The sequence below is a fragment of the Plectrocnemia conspersa genome, unplaced genomic scaffold, assembly GCF_051122295.1.
Source record: "Plectrocnemia conspersa isolate PC_06_02 unplaced genomic scaffold, ASM5112229v1 ptg000010l, whole genome shotgun sequence".
NCBI classification, from domain to species: domain Eukaryota; kingdom Metazoa; phylum Arthropoda; class Insecta; order Trichoptera; family Polycentropodidae; genus Plectrocnemia; species Plectrocnemia conspersa.
In genome coordinates, this window is record NW_028277174.1 from 16055235 (window position 1) to 16075673 (window position 20439).

Below are 20439 nucleotides of genomic sequence, written 5' to 3' on the forward strand. Positions count from 1 at the left end.
ATTGATTGAATAACCTCAATGTTGGTATGTATTGCCATCTGTGGGCGAAATATTTTATTTTTTTATAAATAATTTACTTTTTGACGCGTATGCAAATAAGGAGACATCTATATGATATAGCAATAATTTATAAATTATTTCTTATAATAATTTATAACATTAATAATAATAAACAATATTAAATATGAAATATTTATTTTTTCAACTCATATTTACACAACTATTTAGCTAAGATTTTCAGACTTTTGTATCTAGATATTTTATTACGATCGATTAAGGTTAATTTTGGGAGTTTTTGTTAGCAGTTGATGATAACGACACAGGAGCTGGTTGCCTAACTAGTTCTTGATTCGAAGCTGCGTTATAGTTATATCCTCCCTCTCCTTTTCCGTCGCCCACGGTGGCTTCGCCCTCGTATCTTATCTATAAATTTATTTATAAAAATACCTTCGATTTATTCTACATAAATATATGAGATTCAAACCTGTGGGCGATATCCTTCAGGACCCGCTTCATAATCGACAATTTGGGTCCGTCCGTCCGGCAGTAACACATGATAAGATCCAGACGCCTGGTCGTTATTCCTCTTTTCATTGTGACCGAAATCTAGATTAATTCCAGCCTCTTGCACTTCATACGAATAATTATAGTTTGCCGGCTCCTATGATCAATACTATGATATAGCAAAACTCTCTAGATCTTATGTTATTAATAGTCAAATAAACACTTACGCTAGGTCCGTCATCTTGACCGCGACCTCCTTTGCCTCCTTTTGGTGGCAAATAATCCTTGCTTTGAGGAAAGGCACATACCCCACTCAAAGTTAAAGCCATCAGGATGAACCACATCTGAGAAAAAATATAATATAAAAAATCGGTAGATGCAAAATAAAAAACATAAAAACTTTGATGGTCGCCCAGTCGTAAAGTTTTACGCGCGAAATACGCGTATAACTTCAAGAGACATCTATTATTAAAAATATAGACATAAATAAGTTTTTACAGGAAAAAATGTTATTAAGAAAAAAGTTGTATTAACGATATAGATAACGTCACTTTTATTTTGCGGCAAATTATGCCGAGTTTTATATGGTTACCTTATCGACTTTCTTATGTAAGCGCACAGAAGAGCTCAGTTATACTGATGCATGCAAGTATTTTAATGCAAATATTTAAAATAAACATATATCAATTTAAATAAGACACATGTTCATATCATATTTTTATCAATATAACAAAAAAATATCCTTAACACAATGATAATATAACTCAGATCATACATAAAATTACATGCATATATTGTTTATTAGATATCCACGATTTATGCTTAAAATATTACCTTTTAATACATTTATATTTAATAAAATAGTTTAATTCTCACTTTAAAAGCTTCAAAAATTACTTAGATATTAAATGAATATTAAATTAAATTTTCTACAAAAATATTTGCCCTGCGTGTTTTAAAATCAATTGAGAGTAAAAGAGATACGTTTGCACTAGGTTTATATTATTAGGCTTATTGTATTTCCTAGTATTTATTTTATGAAACTAATCGATGGGCCATCGAGTGACATTTTTTGTAATGGAATGTCCATCGAAACAAATACAATATCACGTATCGCAGAAACGTATTTGTTGCCCATATTATTCCCCATTTAGATCAAAGGTGTCTATTTCGCGGCCCACAACACTCCCTCATGCGGCTTTTGTATCAATACTGTTAAGAACTTAATTATTATGAAGACTTCAATTTTTTCCATTTCCAAAGCACTGATGTTACAGATACATCACACTTTCTATTGAAGAATTGACAACGAGATAAATATTATCGAAGAACTGAATTCCCTAAAATAAAAGCTTATTTTTATAGATTTATAAGAAGCAGAAAAAACATCAATAGCAAGATTTCGCCTAACCATCACGTGTTTGATGTAGTCACTGATGGTTATAATAAAATAAGATTAGCGAATCTAGAGAATGAAGATACAAAGAGATTATTAATTTCCATTCCATTAAGTAAAACAGCATTTTCTCGGAGCTACAATAATATAATAATTACCAATTACGATCTCTCAGACCCAATAATAATTTAAAAAAATAGGGTTCATATGTCAGACCCAGGTCTTTCAGGTATTAGTCTCCGACTGATATGTTGAGCTGGTTAAAATATTATGTAACAAATTAGTATTTAAATATTTAAATTTAATAATGTAAATATTTTGAGACTTGGAGTGCTTTAAATAATTATTCACGATGAAAGCAGTCTTTGTTCGTTACGTATTATATTATTATGAATTTACTTTTTACTATTGCTACCGTCCGTTATACATTATAACAATTTTGCTTTCTTTACAACTCACCATCACGTTTTTAATATTTCCGTACGAATTGAGCGATCTCATATCTAAGATAATATAAGCAAACAGGCCCAGAACCAAGTGTTTCTAAAAGACGACAAAGAGAGTCCAAACTCAGGCCTTTTATATAGTCGTAAAACGATGAGGATGGAAAAAATAACGCTTCCAACATTTGCCCAACATCAGCCACCTCCTAGCGGCACATAAAAGGCCTTAAGCGCCTCTAAGGTACTGCGGCGCTTAAGTTCTTTTATCGCAGAGCACCAAAGAAAAACTCGGCTAATTTTTGTTGCGACAAAGTCACCTGCGGGGATTAATTAAAATTAAATTTCGCGCGTCAAAGTGGCGCAAAGACCGACACGTCGCTAGGAGCCTTCTCGCCTGTTGTGTGTGTATGTGTATATGTATGTGTATTTTTATTTTATGTTTCGTTTTATTTTTTTAATTAAAATTCCAATTAGGCAATGTCGTAAAGCGAAACGGTTGGTTACTCGTCTCGCCGCCGAGAGGCGCTCAAACCGCAGAGGGTGCAATAGGTCGTGCTTGACAATGCAATTTGCCTTATAGGATTGCAGCCAAGAACTGTGGTGATGTTGCGAAGTGAATTGGTAATAGTGAATTTATTCTTAAAATAAATAATAAAGTTTATTATTTAATTTATAAAATATTATTATTTATTTTTTATAAACATTGCTTGATTCGTGCTAAAAAATTATATAAAGTGGCACTGATAAAGTATTTAAATATCATAAATGTTGTATTAGCGAGTCTTTCTGTGAGTAGTATATATATATATATAATATAGACAAGTCATTAAACAAAAAAATGGTTAAGGTAATAAATTTAAATAAAACGTGAAATATTGAATTTTAGGTTGGCATGAGAAAATCACTTCCCATGTATCTTTTAAACTTCCTAAGCTTACCAAATTCTATGGTGTTACGGAGCACATTATCTAGGGGTACACACCCTTGGCGACACGCCATCTAAGGGCTGTTGTCAGTCATGTGTCTTCTGATGTCGTCCTCTTTCAAAGAATGCACAATTTTTCTTCTTTAAATGATTACGAGAAACATTGGTCATATGTCACAGATAAACTTTGAAAAAAATATGAACTATATTAAAATGCAAAGAAATTTTTTGTATCACTCAATTACTAAAAGATCAGGTTATATCTAATTATATTAAATTTTAAGATATATTACAATAAAATTAAAAAGCTAGAAAATAAGTAAAGCGATGATAGTGATTATGAGGATGTAAATATTGAATACGAACCTTATCGGAGCGCGCGGATTTCTTTACACCATAAGGGAAAGGTTGAGAATTTTTTATTTACATACATATCTAAAATTCATTAAGTTAGGGTTCAAATATATTTGACTTCATTATGTATTTACATAACTGACATGTATATAAATAAATTGCTAAATCTTAATAATATATGTCAACATATGTAAAGCTGGAGCTAGTTTCTATTAGTAGCGTATTTTTATAGGTAAAACTCGATACTAATTTCTTACGAATGGTCATGTTATTTTACATAAACTCTTTGATATCTAATCTTATTTGAGAAAAATAATTCAATAATTATTTTATATTTTAATAATGAATTGAATTGTAACGCATATTATTTATTTTAAAATATTGATATTTTTACTTCTTGCGGTTAAATATATATAGTAAACATTACATATTATATTCATTTTAAATAATTATATGTATGCATAAGTTTCACTAGTATTTAAATTTGGGTGTACATATTTCTGTATAAAATTAATTAAAAGTTGTTGGAAAGATAACGAGCTCGGTTTATAGAGCTTTTAATAATTATAAAGGGATTTTGTTTAACAAAGAACACCGATACAAAGATATAAAGCCCATTATAATGTCAAAAAACATATACTATTTCTCGATTCACGCAAGTACGCAAAATTAATAAATATTTTATTATAAACCACAACAATTTTATTGTGGAAACTCTCGAATGCGTTAATTATTTGACCCAGATATTTTAAATAAAGGCAGTGTGATAAACGTTAATTATAATATATTAATCATAAATTTAAATAACTCTATAGTCTAAATTATAATTGATTTCCTTGAGTGTAATATTAATAATGGTATTATTAAAAGCTGTTAATGAAAGACAAATATCATTTTTTTATTAATATAATATTTATTAAATATATTTTATTTTACATCATATTATTTATTAGACTTGTACATTTATATAGTAGTTTAGATCGAAATGAAAATAAAACATAAATAGGCAATAAATTTTCATAAAGCTTATATCATAAATCAAGATCATGGAAATCATTCACATTGATGGCAAAACATATAGCACATAAATAAATTATTATCATATAAGACCATTCGTATTATTTTGTCGTACCCGTATTACTTAACTAAATCCGAAACATATTTTAAAATCCAGAGCCTCTTGGTCCATTTGGTACTCCGCTTGGGTATCCTTCTTCGTTGCCACCTGGACCACCGCTAGAATAACCAGAATTGCCACCAGCATTTGGTCCTCCGCTCGAGTAGCCAGAATTGCCATTGTTACTTGGGTAACCACCAGCAGAACCACCATTTTGGTAGCCTGCGTTTCCTCCCGAACCGCTATTTTGGCCTCCTTTTGGGTATCCAGAGTTTCCACCCTGAGATGGTCCACCGCTCGAGTATCCTCCTTGTCCGCCGCTTGAGTATCCTCCTTGTTGTCCACCGCTCGAATATCCTCCTTGTCCACCTTGTGATCCACCGCTTGAATACCCTCCTTGTCCACCTTGTGGTCCACCACTTGGGTATCCACCTTGCCCTCCGTGACCGCCTTGACCACCTTGTCCGGGTCTTCCAGATGGATAACCTAAAATTTCGATTGCTTAATAGTAAAAACTAACACTATTCGTATTATAATCACACGATGAATACCTCCATTTCCGCCATTACCGTTGCCTCCTGTGGAATATAAATATATCATAATTAATTACTCAAAACAATCAGGCAACTTTTCTATCATATGCATTAAAGCAAGCAAATTGTCGAATAAGAGCGACGCCAATTTTTTTTATTATTTTTTTCAATTCTACCACGAAATTTTACAAAGCATTGCCTTAAGTCGCGTAAAGCTTGTCGACTTTCACCAAGTGGTTAGTATCATACGATTGAACGGACCCTCGTATCTGATCTGGGGTTTGTATCCATCAGTGCCAGCCTCGTACTCGACAATCTGCTTCCTGCCGTCGGGTAACACGACGTTATACTCCCCTGTTGCTGTGTCACCGTCTCTCTGTTCTGAGTGTCCAAAGCTGACTCCGCTCTCCTGATCGTTTACTTCGTAGTTAAATTCGTATTTAGCTGGTTCCTGACAACATCGATAAGAATTTGGTATATTCGAAAACTATTTCAAGAAAACATCTACTTACATTGCTACCATCATCAGCGTTAGCACCATAACCGTTATTTCCATTTCCACCTTGACCACCAAATCCTGGTGCTCCATATTGTGAGCTTGGAGAACCTCCAGCACCTGGAGCGCCGTATGAAGAGCTTGGCTGACTTCCGCCATGTCCTGGAGCACCATACGACGAGCTTGGGGCCTGTCCTCCAAATCCACCTTGAGAACCAGCACCAGGAGCACCATATGTTGAGCTCGGACGTCCTCCAGCACCACCAGCGCCTGGAGCTCCATACGACGAGCTTGGAGCACCTCCTCCGAAACCAGATTGTGCATTTGGAGCACCATATGAAGAGCTAGGCCTTCCTCCGTTTCCATTTTGTCCAGGAGCGCCATAAGAAGAGCTCGGTCTTCCTCCGTTTCCGTTCTGTCCGGGAGCACCATAAGAAGAGCTTGGTCTTCCACCATTTCCGTTTTGACCAGGAGCGCCATAAGATGAACTAGGTCTGCCGCCGTTTCCATTTTGTCCAGGAGCACCATAAGAAGAGCTTGGTCTTCCTCCGTTTCCGTTTTGACCGGGAGCACCGTAGGATGAACTTGGCTTACCTCCATTTCCGTTTTGACCAGGAGCACCATAAGATGAACTTGGTTTACCTCCATTGCCGTTTTGACCGGGAGCGCCATAAGATGAACTTGGTTTGCCTCCATTGCCGTTTTGACCGGGAGCGCCGTAAGATGAACTTGGTTTACCCCCATTTCCATTTTGACCGGGAGCGCCATAAGATGAACTTGGTCTACCTCCATTACCGTTTTGTCCAGGAGCGCCATAAGAAGAACTAGGTCTTCCTCCATTACCGTTCTGACCAGGAGCGCCGTAAGAAGAACTAGGTGTATTTCCACCGAAACCTTGATTTCCAGCAGCTGGAGCTCCGTAAGATGAGCTTGGTGACGATCCGAATCCTTGCGACGGGGCACCATATGAAGAACTCGGTCTTCCACCAGCACCATTACCACCACCAGTTCCTGGAGCGCCATATTGAGATGATGGCCTGCTTCCTCCTTGGCCAGGAGCTCCATAGGAAGACGATGGCTTTCCATTAGATTGCCCAGGAGCTCCATACTGGCTTGATGGAGACTGTCCGAATTGGTTTGGTGCGCCATAAGAATCTGAAGGTGCTCCGCCACCTACGCCTGGTGCACCATAAGAAGAACTCGGAGCGTTACCCCCAAATCCCTGATTTCCTTGTCCTTGTCCAGGCACTCCATATTCCGCAGATGGTCTGTTAGAGCCGCCTGATGGTGGAAGATAAGAATTTACAGGTGGTTCGGCGCGAGCTAAAGCTACAGCCAAGGCGAGAATACACCACTAAAAATTAAAATAAATAATAACTGTAATACTACAACTTTTAAATTTAATATTTTATATTATTTTATATTGTACTCTGTTCATGGCGATTCCTTTATTTGCAAATCTTCTTAAAGTTTGTTGTAAAATTTCAAGCTTCGCTCAGCTCTAGGTGGATGTGTTGAGCTAATTAAAGACAACTATCGAATGTTAATGATTTGGAGCAGCAGGGGGCTTTTATATACCCACCATCTGAATGTAGAACGTGATGCCTCAGTTTGCACTCATATTGGTACTTGCATCAACTTCCCCAAATACGACACACATTACTCTTGCACTGATCATCCGAAGCCAGTCACTTTATTACTCGATCACGAAAGCGATTAAAAAATTTGCAATAATAATTTTAATTAAACACAATTATATATTCGTAATAAAAACAACCATAAGAAAATTGTGTAGTGAATTAGGAAATGACCAATAACTTAAATATGTAAATATACATCCCTATATAAATATAACAAATGTTTTATAATTATTGTATTTTTATTTTTGTACAAAAATAATATTTTAATTTATTTGATACACAAGCAAGAGAGATGATTTGTATTTTTCCACATTAATCTGAATATTCATGTAATAAAGTCTCTGCATCAAACAGTGTTGCATTTCACTCTCGTGCGGCGGGCTGTGTACGTGTTATTAATTTATTCGCATAGAGACGTATTTTATGCACACAGTATGTCCCGTTATAATATACCTACATTTTCCGTAAATCAAGGTTGGAACTATGGAGATAATATGAATATAGAAATTTTAATAAAAGCAAACTTTACAATGCAACATCATTAGAACTTGCACGAGTATGTGATATATAATATTTCACTAGTAAGTAGGACAGTTAATTATATCTTTACATAAAAATCCTTGGGAGCCATTTTAAATATAAAAATGCTTAACACATATTTATAGGTTAAATTTGTTTTTTGTTTAATTAAACGCTTTAAAAAACAGTTGGTAATTATATAATATTTGCTATTTAAGTTCGATTATATTATAGAGTAGTATAGACTAGTTCATTTTCTATGCAATGTTTCTTTATAAACAATGCATTCTTAATAAATAAGTATTACTTTATTTTATTTCACAATAATAATAGTTTATTTTTAAATAAATATTTTGTAAGTAATCAAATTTTATTAAAAAAGTAATTAAAAATTAAATTTTCTTTTATATTGTTTTTACTGATTTGTTAAATGGTTAATAAATATAAAAATAAAAATATTATTTGCAATTTTTTTGGTTCATTATTTATTATATATATTAATATGTAATTATTGTAAAATAATTAAATATTTTTTCATTCAGATCTGGTAATCTACTTTTTTATTTTATACATTTGGTTTTATATTAAATTTATGTTATATTTTTATTATAAGTTATTTGAATTCATACCTTAACCCTAAATTGCATTCAATATGGTATTTTATTTATTTTATGTTTAATATTAGTAAAAATTAAATTAAAAAATATAGTTAAAAGTTAAAGTTTAATAAAAATTACTTCAAGGAGTAATTTTTGCCTTATTTCTGTATATTTTTAATTCACTGCTATCAAAAAAAATATTTAAATAGTTTTTTGGTACATTTATTATTTGTCTAAAAAACATGACAATACAGTTTTCAGTTCGCAAGTTAAGAATAAGTAAAATTAAATAATTTTTTTAGCGTTTTCAGGTTAAAAAAATAATCAATATATCTAATATATATAAAAGTTTAGACGTTTATGTATGAATTACTTTTTAAGATGGCGATCGTCATAAAAACACAGAGTTGGGCCAAGGTGCGTTCTTAATATTTTTTCAAAATGTATTTATATACACAAATAATAAATTAAATATTAATCAGATTAAGGCAAAATATGTATATTTAAAATCATCTTAGTTTTTTTATTCTTCTTATCTTGCACAATAATCAAACTTTTAATTTCGATATCTTCATATTCGGATCATTTTTTTAATACTAAATTACCGGCAATAATTACTTTGTATTAATAAAATTTAATTTTTGTTAATTTTTTTTATTTATTTTGTTGTACAAGTTTACATATTTTTGTTGGTAATTTTTTCAATTCGGCAAACTCATTTATCTTAATTTGTAATTTCACCATTTTTGACATTGAAATAAATATAAAATTTATGGATGCAAAAATGTTACCGTGAATATGTATATATTACAATACTATATTTGCGTTAACACAGTCAATTCGAGAGCTATACATTTCATCATTATTCATAATTAAAAAAGAGATGGCAAGTTTGGGTTTGCGCCCCTACTATTAGCTCTAAAGCTTATATATTTATTATTACTCTGATTGATTGATAACTACTAATGATTTTAATTTCTATAAATTTGCCTAAAATATAAACAGAATGATCATTATATCGAACATATATCCGTATCGTGTGCTTTAAAGCTAATAGCAGGGGCGTATACCCAAACTAAACATCTCTTTCTCAATTTTAAATGATAATAAAAGTTTCAATACAATCTTTTGGTAGATATATATTTCAACTAGCGAGAATATAAATTAACTGATAGGCATTATTGAAAATATATGCTGCTCTAAAATTTCTATTAAACTGAATTTGATGACCCAACTCAATTCTAATGAAAGTTATAAAGCAAACTATAGTTTTTGAACTTTTAATAGAATATTAAAATTTATTTGAAATATTGTAATATCATATTTTGTCGAACAATGCACAATTCTGTGAATTTCTGATCATGTTTAAGTACGTATATGTACCAGATCATCTGTTCGGGAACAAATACAGTTTTATTGATACTGAGCACTGAAATTATAAATCAATCGTAACACACATTCAATGTAACATATAATAAATCGTGATTTTTTATCAGAAACAGTTATGTCAAGCTCGTATCTGAGTTTTAAATAAAGGTTTAATACACATAATTACTTGATAAAATTTAAGGTGAAAATTGATAATCTTTGAGTTAAATTTAACTGATGATTTCAATTCAGAAAATGTTCTTGTCTAAAAATTACTTGTGTACGATCTTATTTTAAATCAACTATATAATAATCTCGTTTTGTGTATGTATTTCTTTATTTACATTATAATTTATTTATTCTATACTTATTTTGTATTAGTGTATATTTATTATTATACTATATGTAAGTTTATCTTATAAAATAATAAAATTCTATCTTATACAATTTTAAAAATATATCGAAATATGAGCATTTAAACCCCAAAAACAATATTTAATTTCACATCATAATGTTACACAAGGTAAATAAAATATAAATACAACGTCTAGAAAATATTTTTAACGCATTTTTATATCTCGTCGTCAAGCCAGGTGGTTCTTTTTGTTGCCGCTTATCAGTCTTGCCATTTTACCGCGTAGCTCCAGGGTAGCCGACTTAAATCAGACTCACATAGTTTTGAATACATTTTTACACCTTAATTTATTTTTAAAAATGTACTAGAAAAATGGTTTCTAGGTTCCATGCAATGGCATAATCTTTTGTTTTTATTTTTTGAACGGGCTTAAAATAATTTTATTTTATTTACATTGCTTTATTAGTAATAATAGATATGTAATTTTCTACGTACACATGTATGTTTTTTTAATATGAATTTCATCAGTATGTTCTATATTGTATTATAAGGCATATACGCTTTTTCAATACTAAAGTTAATTCATAGTCGTGCACGTCCGGAAACTGATATATAGACGCAATTCATATATAGATATTTACGGGACAGGCTGTACGCATAGGTACCGTTAAAACAAACATACCCACACAGAGACATGCGCCTGTCATTGATTGACACGGAATAACTGTCAACCCTCCAGGATGTATTGTATAATATATAGTTCAAAGATGAACTCCATGAAGACGGAGAACAAAACAGAACGCGGCTCTCCTGTCCTTCTCGCCTTGTCTTTCACAGACAGCCATTATTTATTTTACAATTTTAGACTCGGCTCGAAATTGTAATAAATCTCGTCATGGACGGCGTGAATCGCTGATGACGCCGCCGTGGACCGATTACGTGCAGACTTCGTGCATCACATTGCACATAATGGCCTCGGAGACGACGGATGCTGTAACACTCTCGCTGCATCTCTCGGTTTTTGTCCTCAGATGAAGTACGTACTCACTACATAGACAGAGGCGAGAAATTTAATATTTAGAGTCGAAGAACAGCGACTTGATAAACGAGCATAAGCGTGTAATAAATAGTTCTGGAATGGTTCGTCATTAAGGTGTAGCTATGTGTACATGATGATGCTAATATCCGCACGTGCGTGAATGTGCGGTACGCATTGGATACTGATGATGATTCTGAGAGGTGAAGGTTCTCATGCTACTAGTTGATATATGTTTTGTTTTGTTATTACATGAGAAACTTCTGTCTGATATAGTACATAATTAAACCGTAAAATAATTATGCAATTTTTTGGCACATAGATAAAATTACTCGATTTATATGTTTTTTTGTAAGCAAGATTTCAAGACAGTGTCTTTGAGTTATGTATTTACTTACAAAGCGATTTCTTAAGCAAAATATTTTTATTTAAATTATTTAATTTGATAAATAGTAAAAGCATTCATTAAAACTACATATGACGTATTTTTAGCTAAAATGTAAATATTTGTAATCGATATTTTTATAGCCCTTTCCATACCTTTAAAAATAGAACTATGAAATCTGTAGAGCCAATAGCGTTTAAGTTTAATATGTACTACACACCGTATTATATTATAGTACAGCTTAGAAAAAGTCAGTACCAAGTTATAATAATAACATATACGATATTTTAAAAACAAGACATATTATTTTTGCATCTTAAATCTTGTATTAACGCTTCATAAATGTAAAAAACTTAGTTTGCCCCCGGCGTAGCTAAATGCCACAGCTACTAAATTCAAAATTTGCAAAAATACATACTATATTTCATTACTTTTTTTCATATAAACATTTAGATTAAAACTGAATGCGCAACCACACACAAATACTGCGAATGAAATCGGATTTAACCGCCCTTTGCAGAATTTTCATATCGTTTTCGTCTCCGAGGGCGCATTAAACCCGGGGCCGCAGATTAAAATTAAATTTCTTAATTTATGCTCAGCCCCCGATGCAATAAAGATTTGTATCTACGTTTCAAATTTTATATTACGCTCGTAGTGTGTGTATGCGGCCGGAATTGCGAGATTCGAAACCATTTAGGGGATTACTACGTGCAGTTAAATCGGCAAGGGAGAACAGAAAAAAAATACAACGCGAGAGTAGGAAAATAGCATCGTAAAATTTCTCATTGTTAATCGAGATAATCGTAATCTCGTTTGTGTGTATATCCAACGTTTTCTCGTACGATGAATACGTTACCGGCAATGTATGAAATCTTATGTTATGTTTAGATATTATTTAAAATGCCTTATAAAAGTATAAACATAATCACATAATATTCATACCATTAGTTAAATTTACAATGAAAAATAACTTATGACAATACATAATTTAAAAAAATAATATATTTTGACAGTATATCCCACTACAAAGCTACGTAATTAAATTATTTATTTATTACTCGTGAGTAACAGAGTTTAAAATAACTTATTCAGAATAAACGTTAAAATTGTTTTTAATTATTTTTTGTAACATACTTAAAAGCAATTGTGTTCAATTAAAATTGATTCAAAATTTTTCAGAGAGTTATTTTTATTTAAGTAATTATAAGTTTTCTATATAATATGTAATTTTTAGTTTTTATATTTATATAATTATTTATTAAATATAAATTTAATAAAAATAATTGACTTTCCCGGTGACCTGATTAAAAAATCTAATTTTAATCACATGATAATTATTTATTGTTTTTGTAAATTTTTGCCTTATTTATTAAACACCACAAATTAATAAATTATCATAACGACTACTTAAACAACGAAAAGAGAAATCTCTTATAATAAAAAGTATCAATCTTCTGCGATTCACCTGAGTTGTCTCGAACGATCGATATAAAATATGTGACACGTCGTTACATCGGGGCAGACTTTTGAGAGACATCGAAAAGTCTGGAAGAGACTTGGGCAGACACTAGTATAGCAACGGAGCGGCAGAGGTAGTTCAACACGAGAGACTTTAGTAGGTCGTACAGATAGCATAACAAGAACACGACATCCCGACGACAATCCTATTTACTTTACTAGCACTCAGCGACTCACCCTACAAATACGATTCTTAGTCACTTTTTCTGGGAGTGTTGTGATACAATTCGTCGCATTCTGTGCATATCGTCTACTTTATTAGTGATTCTTTGTTGTTGCTAATGGTCACTGTTGACAACTCATTAAATAAAAATAATTTACTAGAGAGTCGCAATCGCGTCCTTTATTCTTGCCAGTTGCGCACAGGACTTTGGCGCTTGAAAACGCTTCTTTTGCACAAGACATCTAGCGTATCAATGAGTTTGAAAACACAAAGATGTTTTCGGCGATAGCTATGGACTTGTTAAAAATTATGTGGGGTGGTGCTAAATTGGCCATCAATACGCATTGAAGAAATCTGTCATGATGGCCAAATTTGTAAAACTAATAAAAAAAATTTTAAAAAGACTAATAACCGCGTTCGTAATACTAAACTTAACATCTTTTTTGGTGCCTATTAAATTGCAAAGTTTGACCATGTGGCCTTGAATCCCAAAAAATATTATATCAAAACATCAGGGTATATAAAGAGCAAAATAATGTCATTCTTAACACTAACATTTATGTAATTTAGGATAGGTATGCTATAAAGCTTAATATTTCAACATATATACTATATTGTGGATTAGAAAAATATTTAAACGGCTGATATTAAATTACAACTATAAAAGCCTACACGTTCATATATACAGACTTGTAAAAATAATCATAAAATGCACGAAAATGGGTGACAAAAATGCCTTAAAAAATGATTTTGCAACAAATTATACATAATAAAAACACAACTTGCAAGTAAGTCATTAAAAACATATTGATGTGTAATATGTATTGCAATAGGTATAGCCTACTAGCTGTCGGTACCTCACTACCGTGAGGTACCGCAGCTCGTGAGTGTGTGTGTAGTAGACCCTCAACTTTTTCGGTTTTTCATTTTATTTTTGATTCGTTATAATATTTTTTGAAAATTTTCTTAGATAAAATATTTGAACTATTTTGTAAAATAAAACACTATTACTATGTAGCAAATATTATGGCAATTTGCTTCGCTAAAGAACTAGATACTTTGAAGTTATATCAAAAACATTGGGTTGTATTACTTTATAATATAATTTAAATCAAACACTTTGGAGGTACATATTTATATTTAATTATTAACTCTTTAATTGTAAATCGATAGCCGCGATCCAAAATAATAAAAAATTACAATGTTTGTAAATAAGTGACAATTATTTTATTGATTTAAAAATATATTTACAGCTTACAATACAGCTTTAAATATTTTAAAGCTGGGTTAGAAAAGACTATTTGTTTATTTTATAAAAAAAATAAGAGTCTGCTGCGGCACCGGAACCCGTAAAATCTGGATTATCAGTTCAGCGCCTTGTGAACGACGCTGTTGCAATATAAAAAAATAGTTTGTTCTGCTACAAAATTATAATATTAAAATAATATAATAAAGTTATTCAATCTTTAATACATAATATATGTAGATTTTGAGGACAATAAAGCGCTCTTGCAAGAAAAAAAAGAAAATGTCGAAAAACTAAATAAATAAAAATAATATATTACTCGACATATATTAAATAAAATGCCACGATTTCATACTTTTCCCTTAACTTATAAGTACATAGCATCTAGAACAATAATTTCAATTTCGTGAGTGGTTTAGTGGCAGTGTACATACATACATACATATATAAGTGAGCACATATTGTCTTACGCAATCACGGGTCACATCTCGATTTACCAGGATCAACATCAATTAAGAACTGTGTGAGGTATTACATAGAACATTATTTTACCTATGATAAAACTAAAATCTTGCACGAATTCTCGTAATGTGTAGTAGTGAAAAATCTCGGCGAAATCGGGTCAAATACGAAATTGACCTCGAACGTACTCAATCTTTGACAATGTCTGAATAATATTATGAATGGCGCGAGATGCAACGGATCATCATTACACCTCGCCGAAGGGTTAGAATCGTGAGAAAAAGCGAGAGTGGAGAGCCATGAAACCGTGAATGAACCGAGCACGATCCGGATCGGTATTGTATGAAAGTAAGAGTAACGATCGTAGGATTTTTACGCATGCGAACAATGCTTATTAATGCATAAATGGTATATTCTAGTGTGTTCATATATTTTTGCGAAGTTTTATAAAGATTTTTACTATTATATACAATTTTTTCATATAGTTTTTGGAAGCAAAAAAGTTACATATGATATAGAGCAAATATCAGACTTTGCATCAGTGCATAATTTTCAATATAAATAAGATATGTGTGGCAAAAACTGTAAAATCTTGGTAAATAGTAACATTCGTTATGCGTCACGCGTAGCTATAAAAAAAATATTGTTTCTAATGAAAATGCTATAAATGCTATTAAATAAAACACAGAAATACAGAAAACGTACGATATTCATTAATATTTTTTTATAAAAAAACTTGAATTAATAATAAAAAAATAATATTTAAATATATACTACAAGTAAACGTCGTAAATACGGATTTTAAAGAGAACTTTAAAAAATGTTTTCATGAGCTTATTAGAACAAAAATTTTGGACCTCGGTTCATCGGATGATTTAACTCGGTTATCGAAGCGGTCGTAGACGTTTTGTAACCTATAACGGCCGATTTTCGAAAGAGTAGTACCCACCTTTAGGGGCTTCTCAAGGTTCTTACCTATGTCCTCTGCTATTCATGTTATTTATATAGACATAAATACGACAGTTAAACATTTTTTAATGAATAAATTTCTGTCTAATGACCCACCAGCCTATTTATAGATGAGATATGGTATTCATGTATATATAATATTATATTTAGTCATCACTATTTTCAAGAACATAATCATATAGTGACATTGCCGATTTATGTAATTTTTATTAATTTTAATAATTAGTAATATTTTCAATTAGAACCACGTTTTACACCACTATGCGCAGCCGTGAAAACCCTAATTGGTATATTGTAATAACTTAATCTTGATACAACCATCGTGAGGAGACTATGATAAATTATTCATATGATGAGTATACAAGCAAACAAATAATACACGGTGTTGTGCGCGTATTGAAAAGATTAATGGTATGTCAAATGCGAGCGTTTATTGCAAAGTGCAAAAAATAAAGATGTTCAAAATAAATTTAGCCGCAACATTAAATTTCGCAAACCTAATTAAAGTTATAGCCATAATGATCGTTGTATATTTTTTTTCATATAACAAAAAAGGTAGACTCAATTCGTTCAAGGCCCTTTTCGTACTCAATCGGCTTCATTAATTGTACTCGTTCAGTTTAATTGATTTATTTTATTAGTCCCTTTCACAGAGTCGTTCTTAAATGAACTTTATAATTTATTTTGGTAATTTTATTGAGCGAATAAATGTTTCGCCTCAAATTATTTATTCACCTATTTATTCGATAAAATATCAATTTGCCTTCGTAAATAATTTAAGAAATATTAATTTCCATTTAATGCGTTGAGCGTTTTAATTTATAATGAAATTAAAATTTAATATGGAACTTTTACGGCTTTCATTTTAATATGCTGTGTGTTTATGACATAAGACTTTCACATTTTTAGTGTAATATTAAAATTAGTCGTATAAAGTATAGGGAAAGTGTCAAAGTTGTACGTAAATGCATGCAGTATTATACAAGCTTTAATCTGGTAAATAAAATTTTCAAGACATGAGGAACCAAAAACAATATATACTATATGAAATAAATTTTATACAAAAAACACTTGGGTATCATTTTGTATATGTGATATAAATTGATATCAATGGTCTTTAAACACAATTAGCATGAAGCATTACTAACTTTTTCTGGAACTGTAAAACATACGAGTACAGGTACTCCTCACATATCGACCGAGTTTCTTTCCTACGACTAGGTCGTTAAGCGAATTACTCGATAAGCGAGGGGCTTAATATTTTTTTGTTCTGTTATTAATTTTGGTCAAATTGGACTTCTGTTTGATATCCTCTATGTACTTAATTTTTAAAACATAATATGTGCAACCTAGCTCGATTTTAATTAATCAAAACGAAGCACTGTACAGTTTTTAAGATAAAATAACATCTATTTACTTGGAACATGTCTTAATTGTCATTTTACTTTGTTTCGAAAGCATAATCATATTCAATTTTGTACCAAACTGTCAGTCAAAATACTGATAATATCAAACTTCATCTGAGTCACAGCTAGCTCGTACAGATTGCAGAATATTTTATATTGTGTCTTTTAAGTTCATAAATACGCAAGAAGCTAAATCGTAAGACCTCAAACCCTTCCCGAAACTTTCTGCGAAAACTTTAAACCTGGAAGCTGAAATAAGTCGCTGAATTTTCTGAAATACTTCACTAACATCGAAACCTTTACAACAACAGGATTCATAAAATCAGTTATGCTACAAAAAATATTAAAATATACAGCGCAATCGATTGCATATATTTTTATTTTACGATTTCAATATTCAGTGTTAACAAATCAATTATAAACGGTGATTGAAATATTCGAACGTAATTGAAAATGTTATTCATATTTATATTTAATGATACCGGTTATTGATAAATTATCTATATTTAGAAATACACGAACAATAATTATATCCAATTTTATCCCGTGACATATAAAAATCAGTTTAAGTATATAAAATTTATAATTACATTCAATAGATAGGTTATGTTTATTTTAAACGCTAAATTTTACCATTATATCTACAATCACAATTGACATTAGTTTTTTTAAGACATTATGTGGTCATTACGCTACTGTGAATGTGTTTCTTTGTATACTTGTATTATAGTAATGAATGCCATTTTTTCAGTCGGTCATCTAGCATTGTGTATTTTAAAACCTAGACGCATATATCAAAAAGTGACCTTTTAAAAGTTAATTTAATAGTAGAGGTCGCACTTTATAGATCATTCTAATTTAAATATAAATAATAACAACACAGATTCGTTCTATAATTTTTATTTAATAAATGTAAAAAATACTACGTAAAGGTCTGAAAATCTGTTTTTAATATGTAATAGAAAAAAATAATTAAAAATATAATTGTCGATAGTAAAACGTGTACGGTAACAACAATTTCAAAAAATATATTGATATAAATATATTGCAAAAAATATAAATATATTGCTACAATCGACGTCCACCCGCGCATAGTCAAATATATAGGCTTGGCCATAATAATGGGGCATAATAAATATTAATAAAAAACTGATCAAGGTAGTTAAAGTATTTCTTTTCAGCTTCTTTTTAAAATTTAGTAGACCTACCCATAGCTTTAATTTTTGCTGCAACCCTTTTTGGCATACTGTCAACTAATGACTTACAGGTGGACGAAGACGGAGCCAATAAATGCTTTATAGTATACATAAACTTTCATAAAGCAAGTAGTAGCACTTTATATAAAATTTAGGAACTGTTGTCTAGTATAGATTATTTTAAAATGAAATGTAAGTCACCGAGGAAATCACGAATCGTCTGTTGAACTCTGGTAAGCGGATCACGAGCGAACCAAACTGGTGCGCGATTTAATGCACCAACGGAGGCTTGTAATGCATAATAAGGATAATTGGATTTATTCAGTGAATTTTACGATTCGCAGTACTGCTGTCTGTGCAAGGAAACGGAAAAGGATTCTGCGGGATGAGGCAACAAAATGGCGATGCAAAAGGGAAGTGTGCATAAAGCAGACGCAGCTGTGGTCCCAGTTTATTAAACACTGTTGTATTCGGATTTCACACAAATCTTATCAATAGCCGCATATGCGGTTCTGGCAAATGTGCATTATTATACAGTAAAACTAAATCTATAGAAATGAGTTGGAGAGATATAAAAAAATGTGCACAAAAGCGAAGAGGTAGGTATATCGAAGATGATGCAGACGCGTGCGCAGAATTGATGAAGCAATTCAATGGATTAGTAATGCAGTATTCCTATATATTATTTAGGATATTGCAGGCTATATACAGATGGTCCTTAAGACGCTTTACTATTGAAAACTTATATTTGTAAAAGCGCATACAAAGAATATATGTATGTACATGTTTATACACCTATTATAAAAACACAAAAACTCTATTTATTTTTGTATTATTAAATATGCATATAAACTGTTTTAATTATTAATTCATTAAACCTAAAATTACAAAACGTGTGCAACAGTTGAAATACATTTTTATCAAAAATAAGAAGTGACTAATTTACATGATTACACTAGGGTGTAACCTAGAAGAACTTACTAGACATCAATCAAAGCAATGTTGTGCTTGCAATGTGTTTTTAAAATTCCTGTGTCAATGTTATTTCCGAGATGATAGTTACTTGGTTCATTAATTAATTAGTTTTTTATATTCTAAAAACTATGTAACTTGTTGTTAGAATTCAAACTTATTGAAATGGAAAAATAAACATGCAAAATATAGCAAAATAAAGTATTAAATTTATTGGGAAAAAATTAAAGTTTATGATAAAGATCCGTTTTAATGATAAGCTAATTTAAATCATTTAAAAAAATATTTTAACGATAAATGTTTACTGTTCTTTGCTTTAGATTATAAGATATAAAGAAAGTAATTTATTAAAATTTTCTATAATAAATAATTATTATTTTTATAATTGTTGTTCTAATAACACAAGATGAATCTTCGACTCGTCGAATAATTTTCTCTAATTGATTTGATCCAGCGTGATGTTTTCTAGTTGTTGACTCAAGCTGCTATAGCATCTATCGTTATATCATCCAAAAACCATAGTCTCTGGCAGCCTATTTATTATGAAGTTGTTGCCAAGGTAGTTAAGTGGGTTCCAATTCTGCAACGTGGGCTGCCCATTGGAGTTTTCGAAATCTAAGGACGGTGAAGACTGTCTCTTTCTGAAGAAGATTTTATATCTCCTAGTTTGTCAATATGTACCATTAAATTTTCTTTTATTTGTTGCGACAAATATTATCTATAGAATCTTTTTCTTAAATATGTCAACTTATAGCTCGTCAGACTCGGTGAGGGTCGTGATCCAATATCGATAAATCAAAATGGGTCTGGTCAATGTTTTATATTTATATATGT

The 20439-nt window shown here is 31.1% G+C and overlaps 2 protein-coding genes across 3 annotated transcripts; both read right to left on the minus strand.

Moving 5' to 3' along the window:
- Positions 1-118: 118 nt before the first annotated feature.
- On the minus strand, positions 119-848 carry LOC148230739 (uncharacterized). The gene is made up of 3 exons (XM_088195700.1): positions 732-848; positions 485-661; positions 119-423 (listed from the first exon to the last, which is right to left on the minus strand). Exons 1-3 carry the CDS (start codon positions 846-848, stop codon positions 280-282), a joined length of 438 nt encoding a protein of 145 aa, XP_088051826.1. The 3' UTR covers positions 119-279.
- Positions 849-4580: 3732 nt separating this feature from the next.
- LOC148230740 (uncharacterized) lies at positions 4581-7297 on the minus strand. 2 transcript variants are annotated; one of them, XM_088194369.1, is made up of 5 exons: positions 7198-7297; positions 5785-7122; positions 5626-5723; positions 5291-5316; positions 4581-5225 (listed from the first exon to the last, which is right to left on the minus strand). In XM_088194369.1, exons 1-5 carry the CDS (start codon positions 7204-7206, stop codon positions 4786-4788), a joined length of 1911 nt encoding a protein of 636 aa, XP_088050495.1. In that variant the 5' UTR covers positions 7207-7297; the 3' UTR covers positions 4581-4785. The 2 variants fall into 2 exon arrangements, with proteins under 2 accessions (XP_088050495.1, XP_088050494.1); XM_088194368.1 differs by having other exon boundaries at positions 5291-5317; positions 5534-5723.
- Between the last annotated feature and the right edge of the window lie 13142 nt (positions 7298-20439).

Coding starts and splice junctions, on each gene's coding strand:
- LOC148230739 (XM_088195700.1), bottom strand. CDS start 848: ATGTGGTTCATCCTGATGGCTTTAACTTTGAGTGGGGTATGTGCCTTT. Junction 662..731: donor GTCAAGATGACGGACCTAGC/GTAAGTGTTTAT, acceptor TATTGATCATAG/GAGCCGGCAAACTATAATTA. Junction 424..484: donor CTGAAGGATATCGCCCACAG/GTTTGAATCTCA, acceptor ATAAATTTATAG/ATAAGATACGAGGGCGAAGC.
- LOC148230740 (XM_088194368.1), bottom strand. Junction 5,318..5,533: donor ACCCCAGATCAGATACGAGG/GTCCGTTCAATC, acceptor TATATTCCACAG/GAGGCAACGGTAATGGCGGA. Junction 5,226..5,290: donor CGGTAATGGCGGAAATGGAG/GTATTCATCGTG, acceptor TCGAAATTTTAG/GTTATCCATCTGGAAGACCC.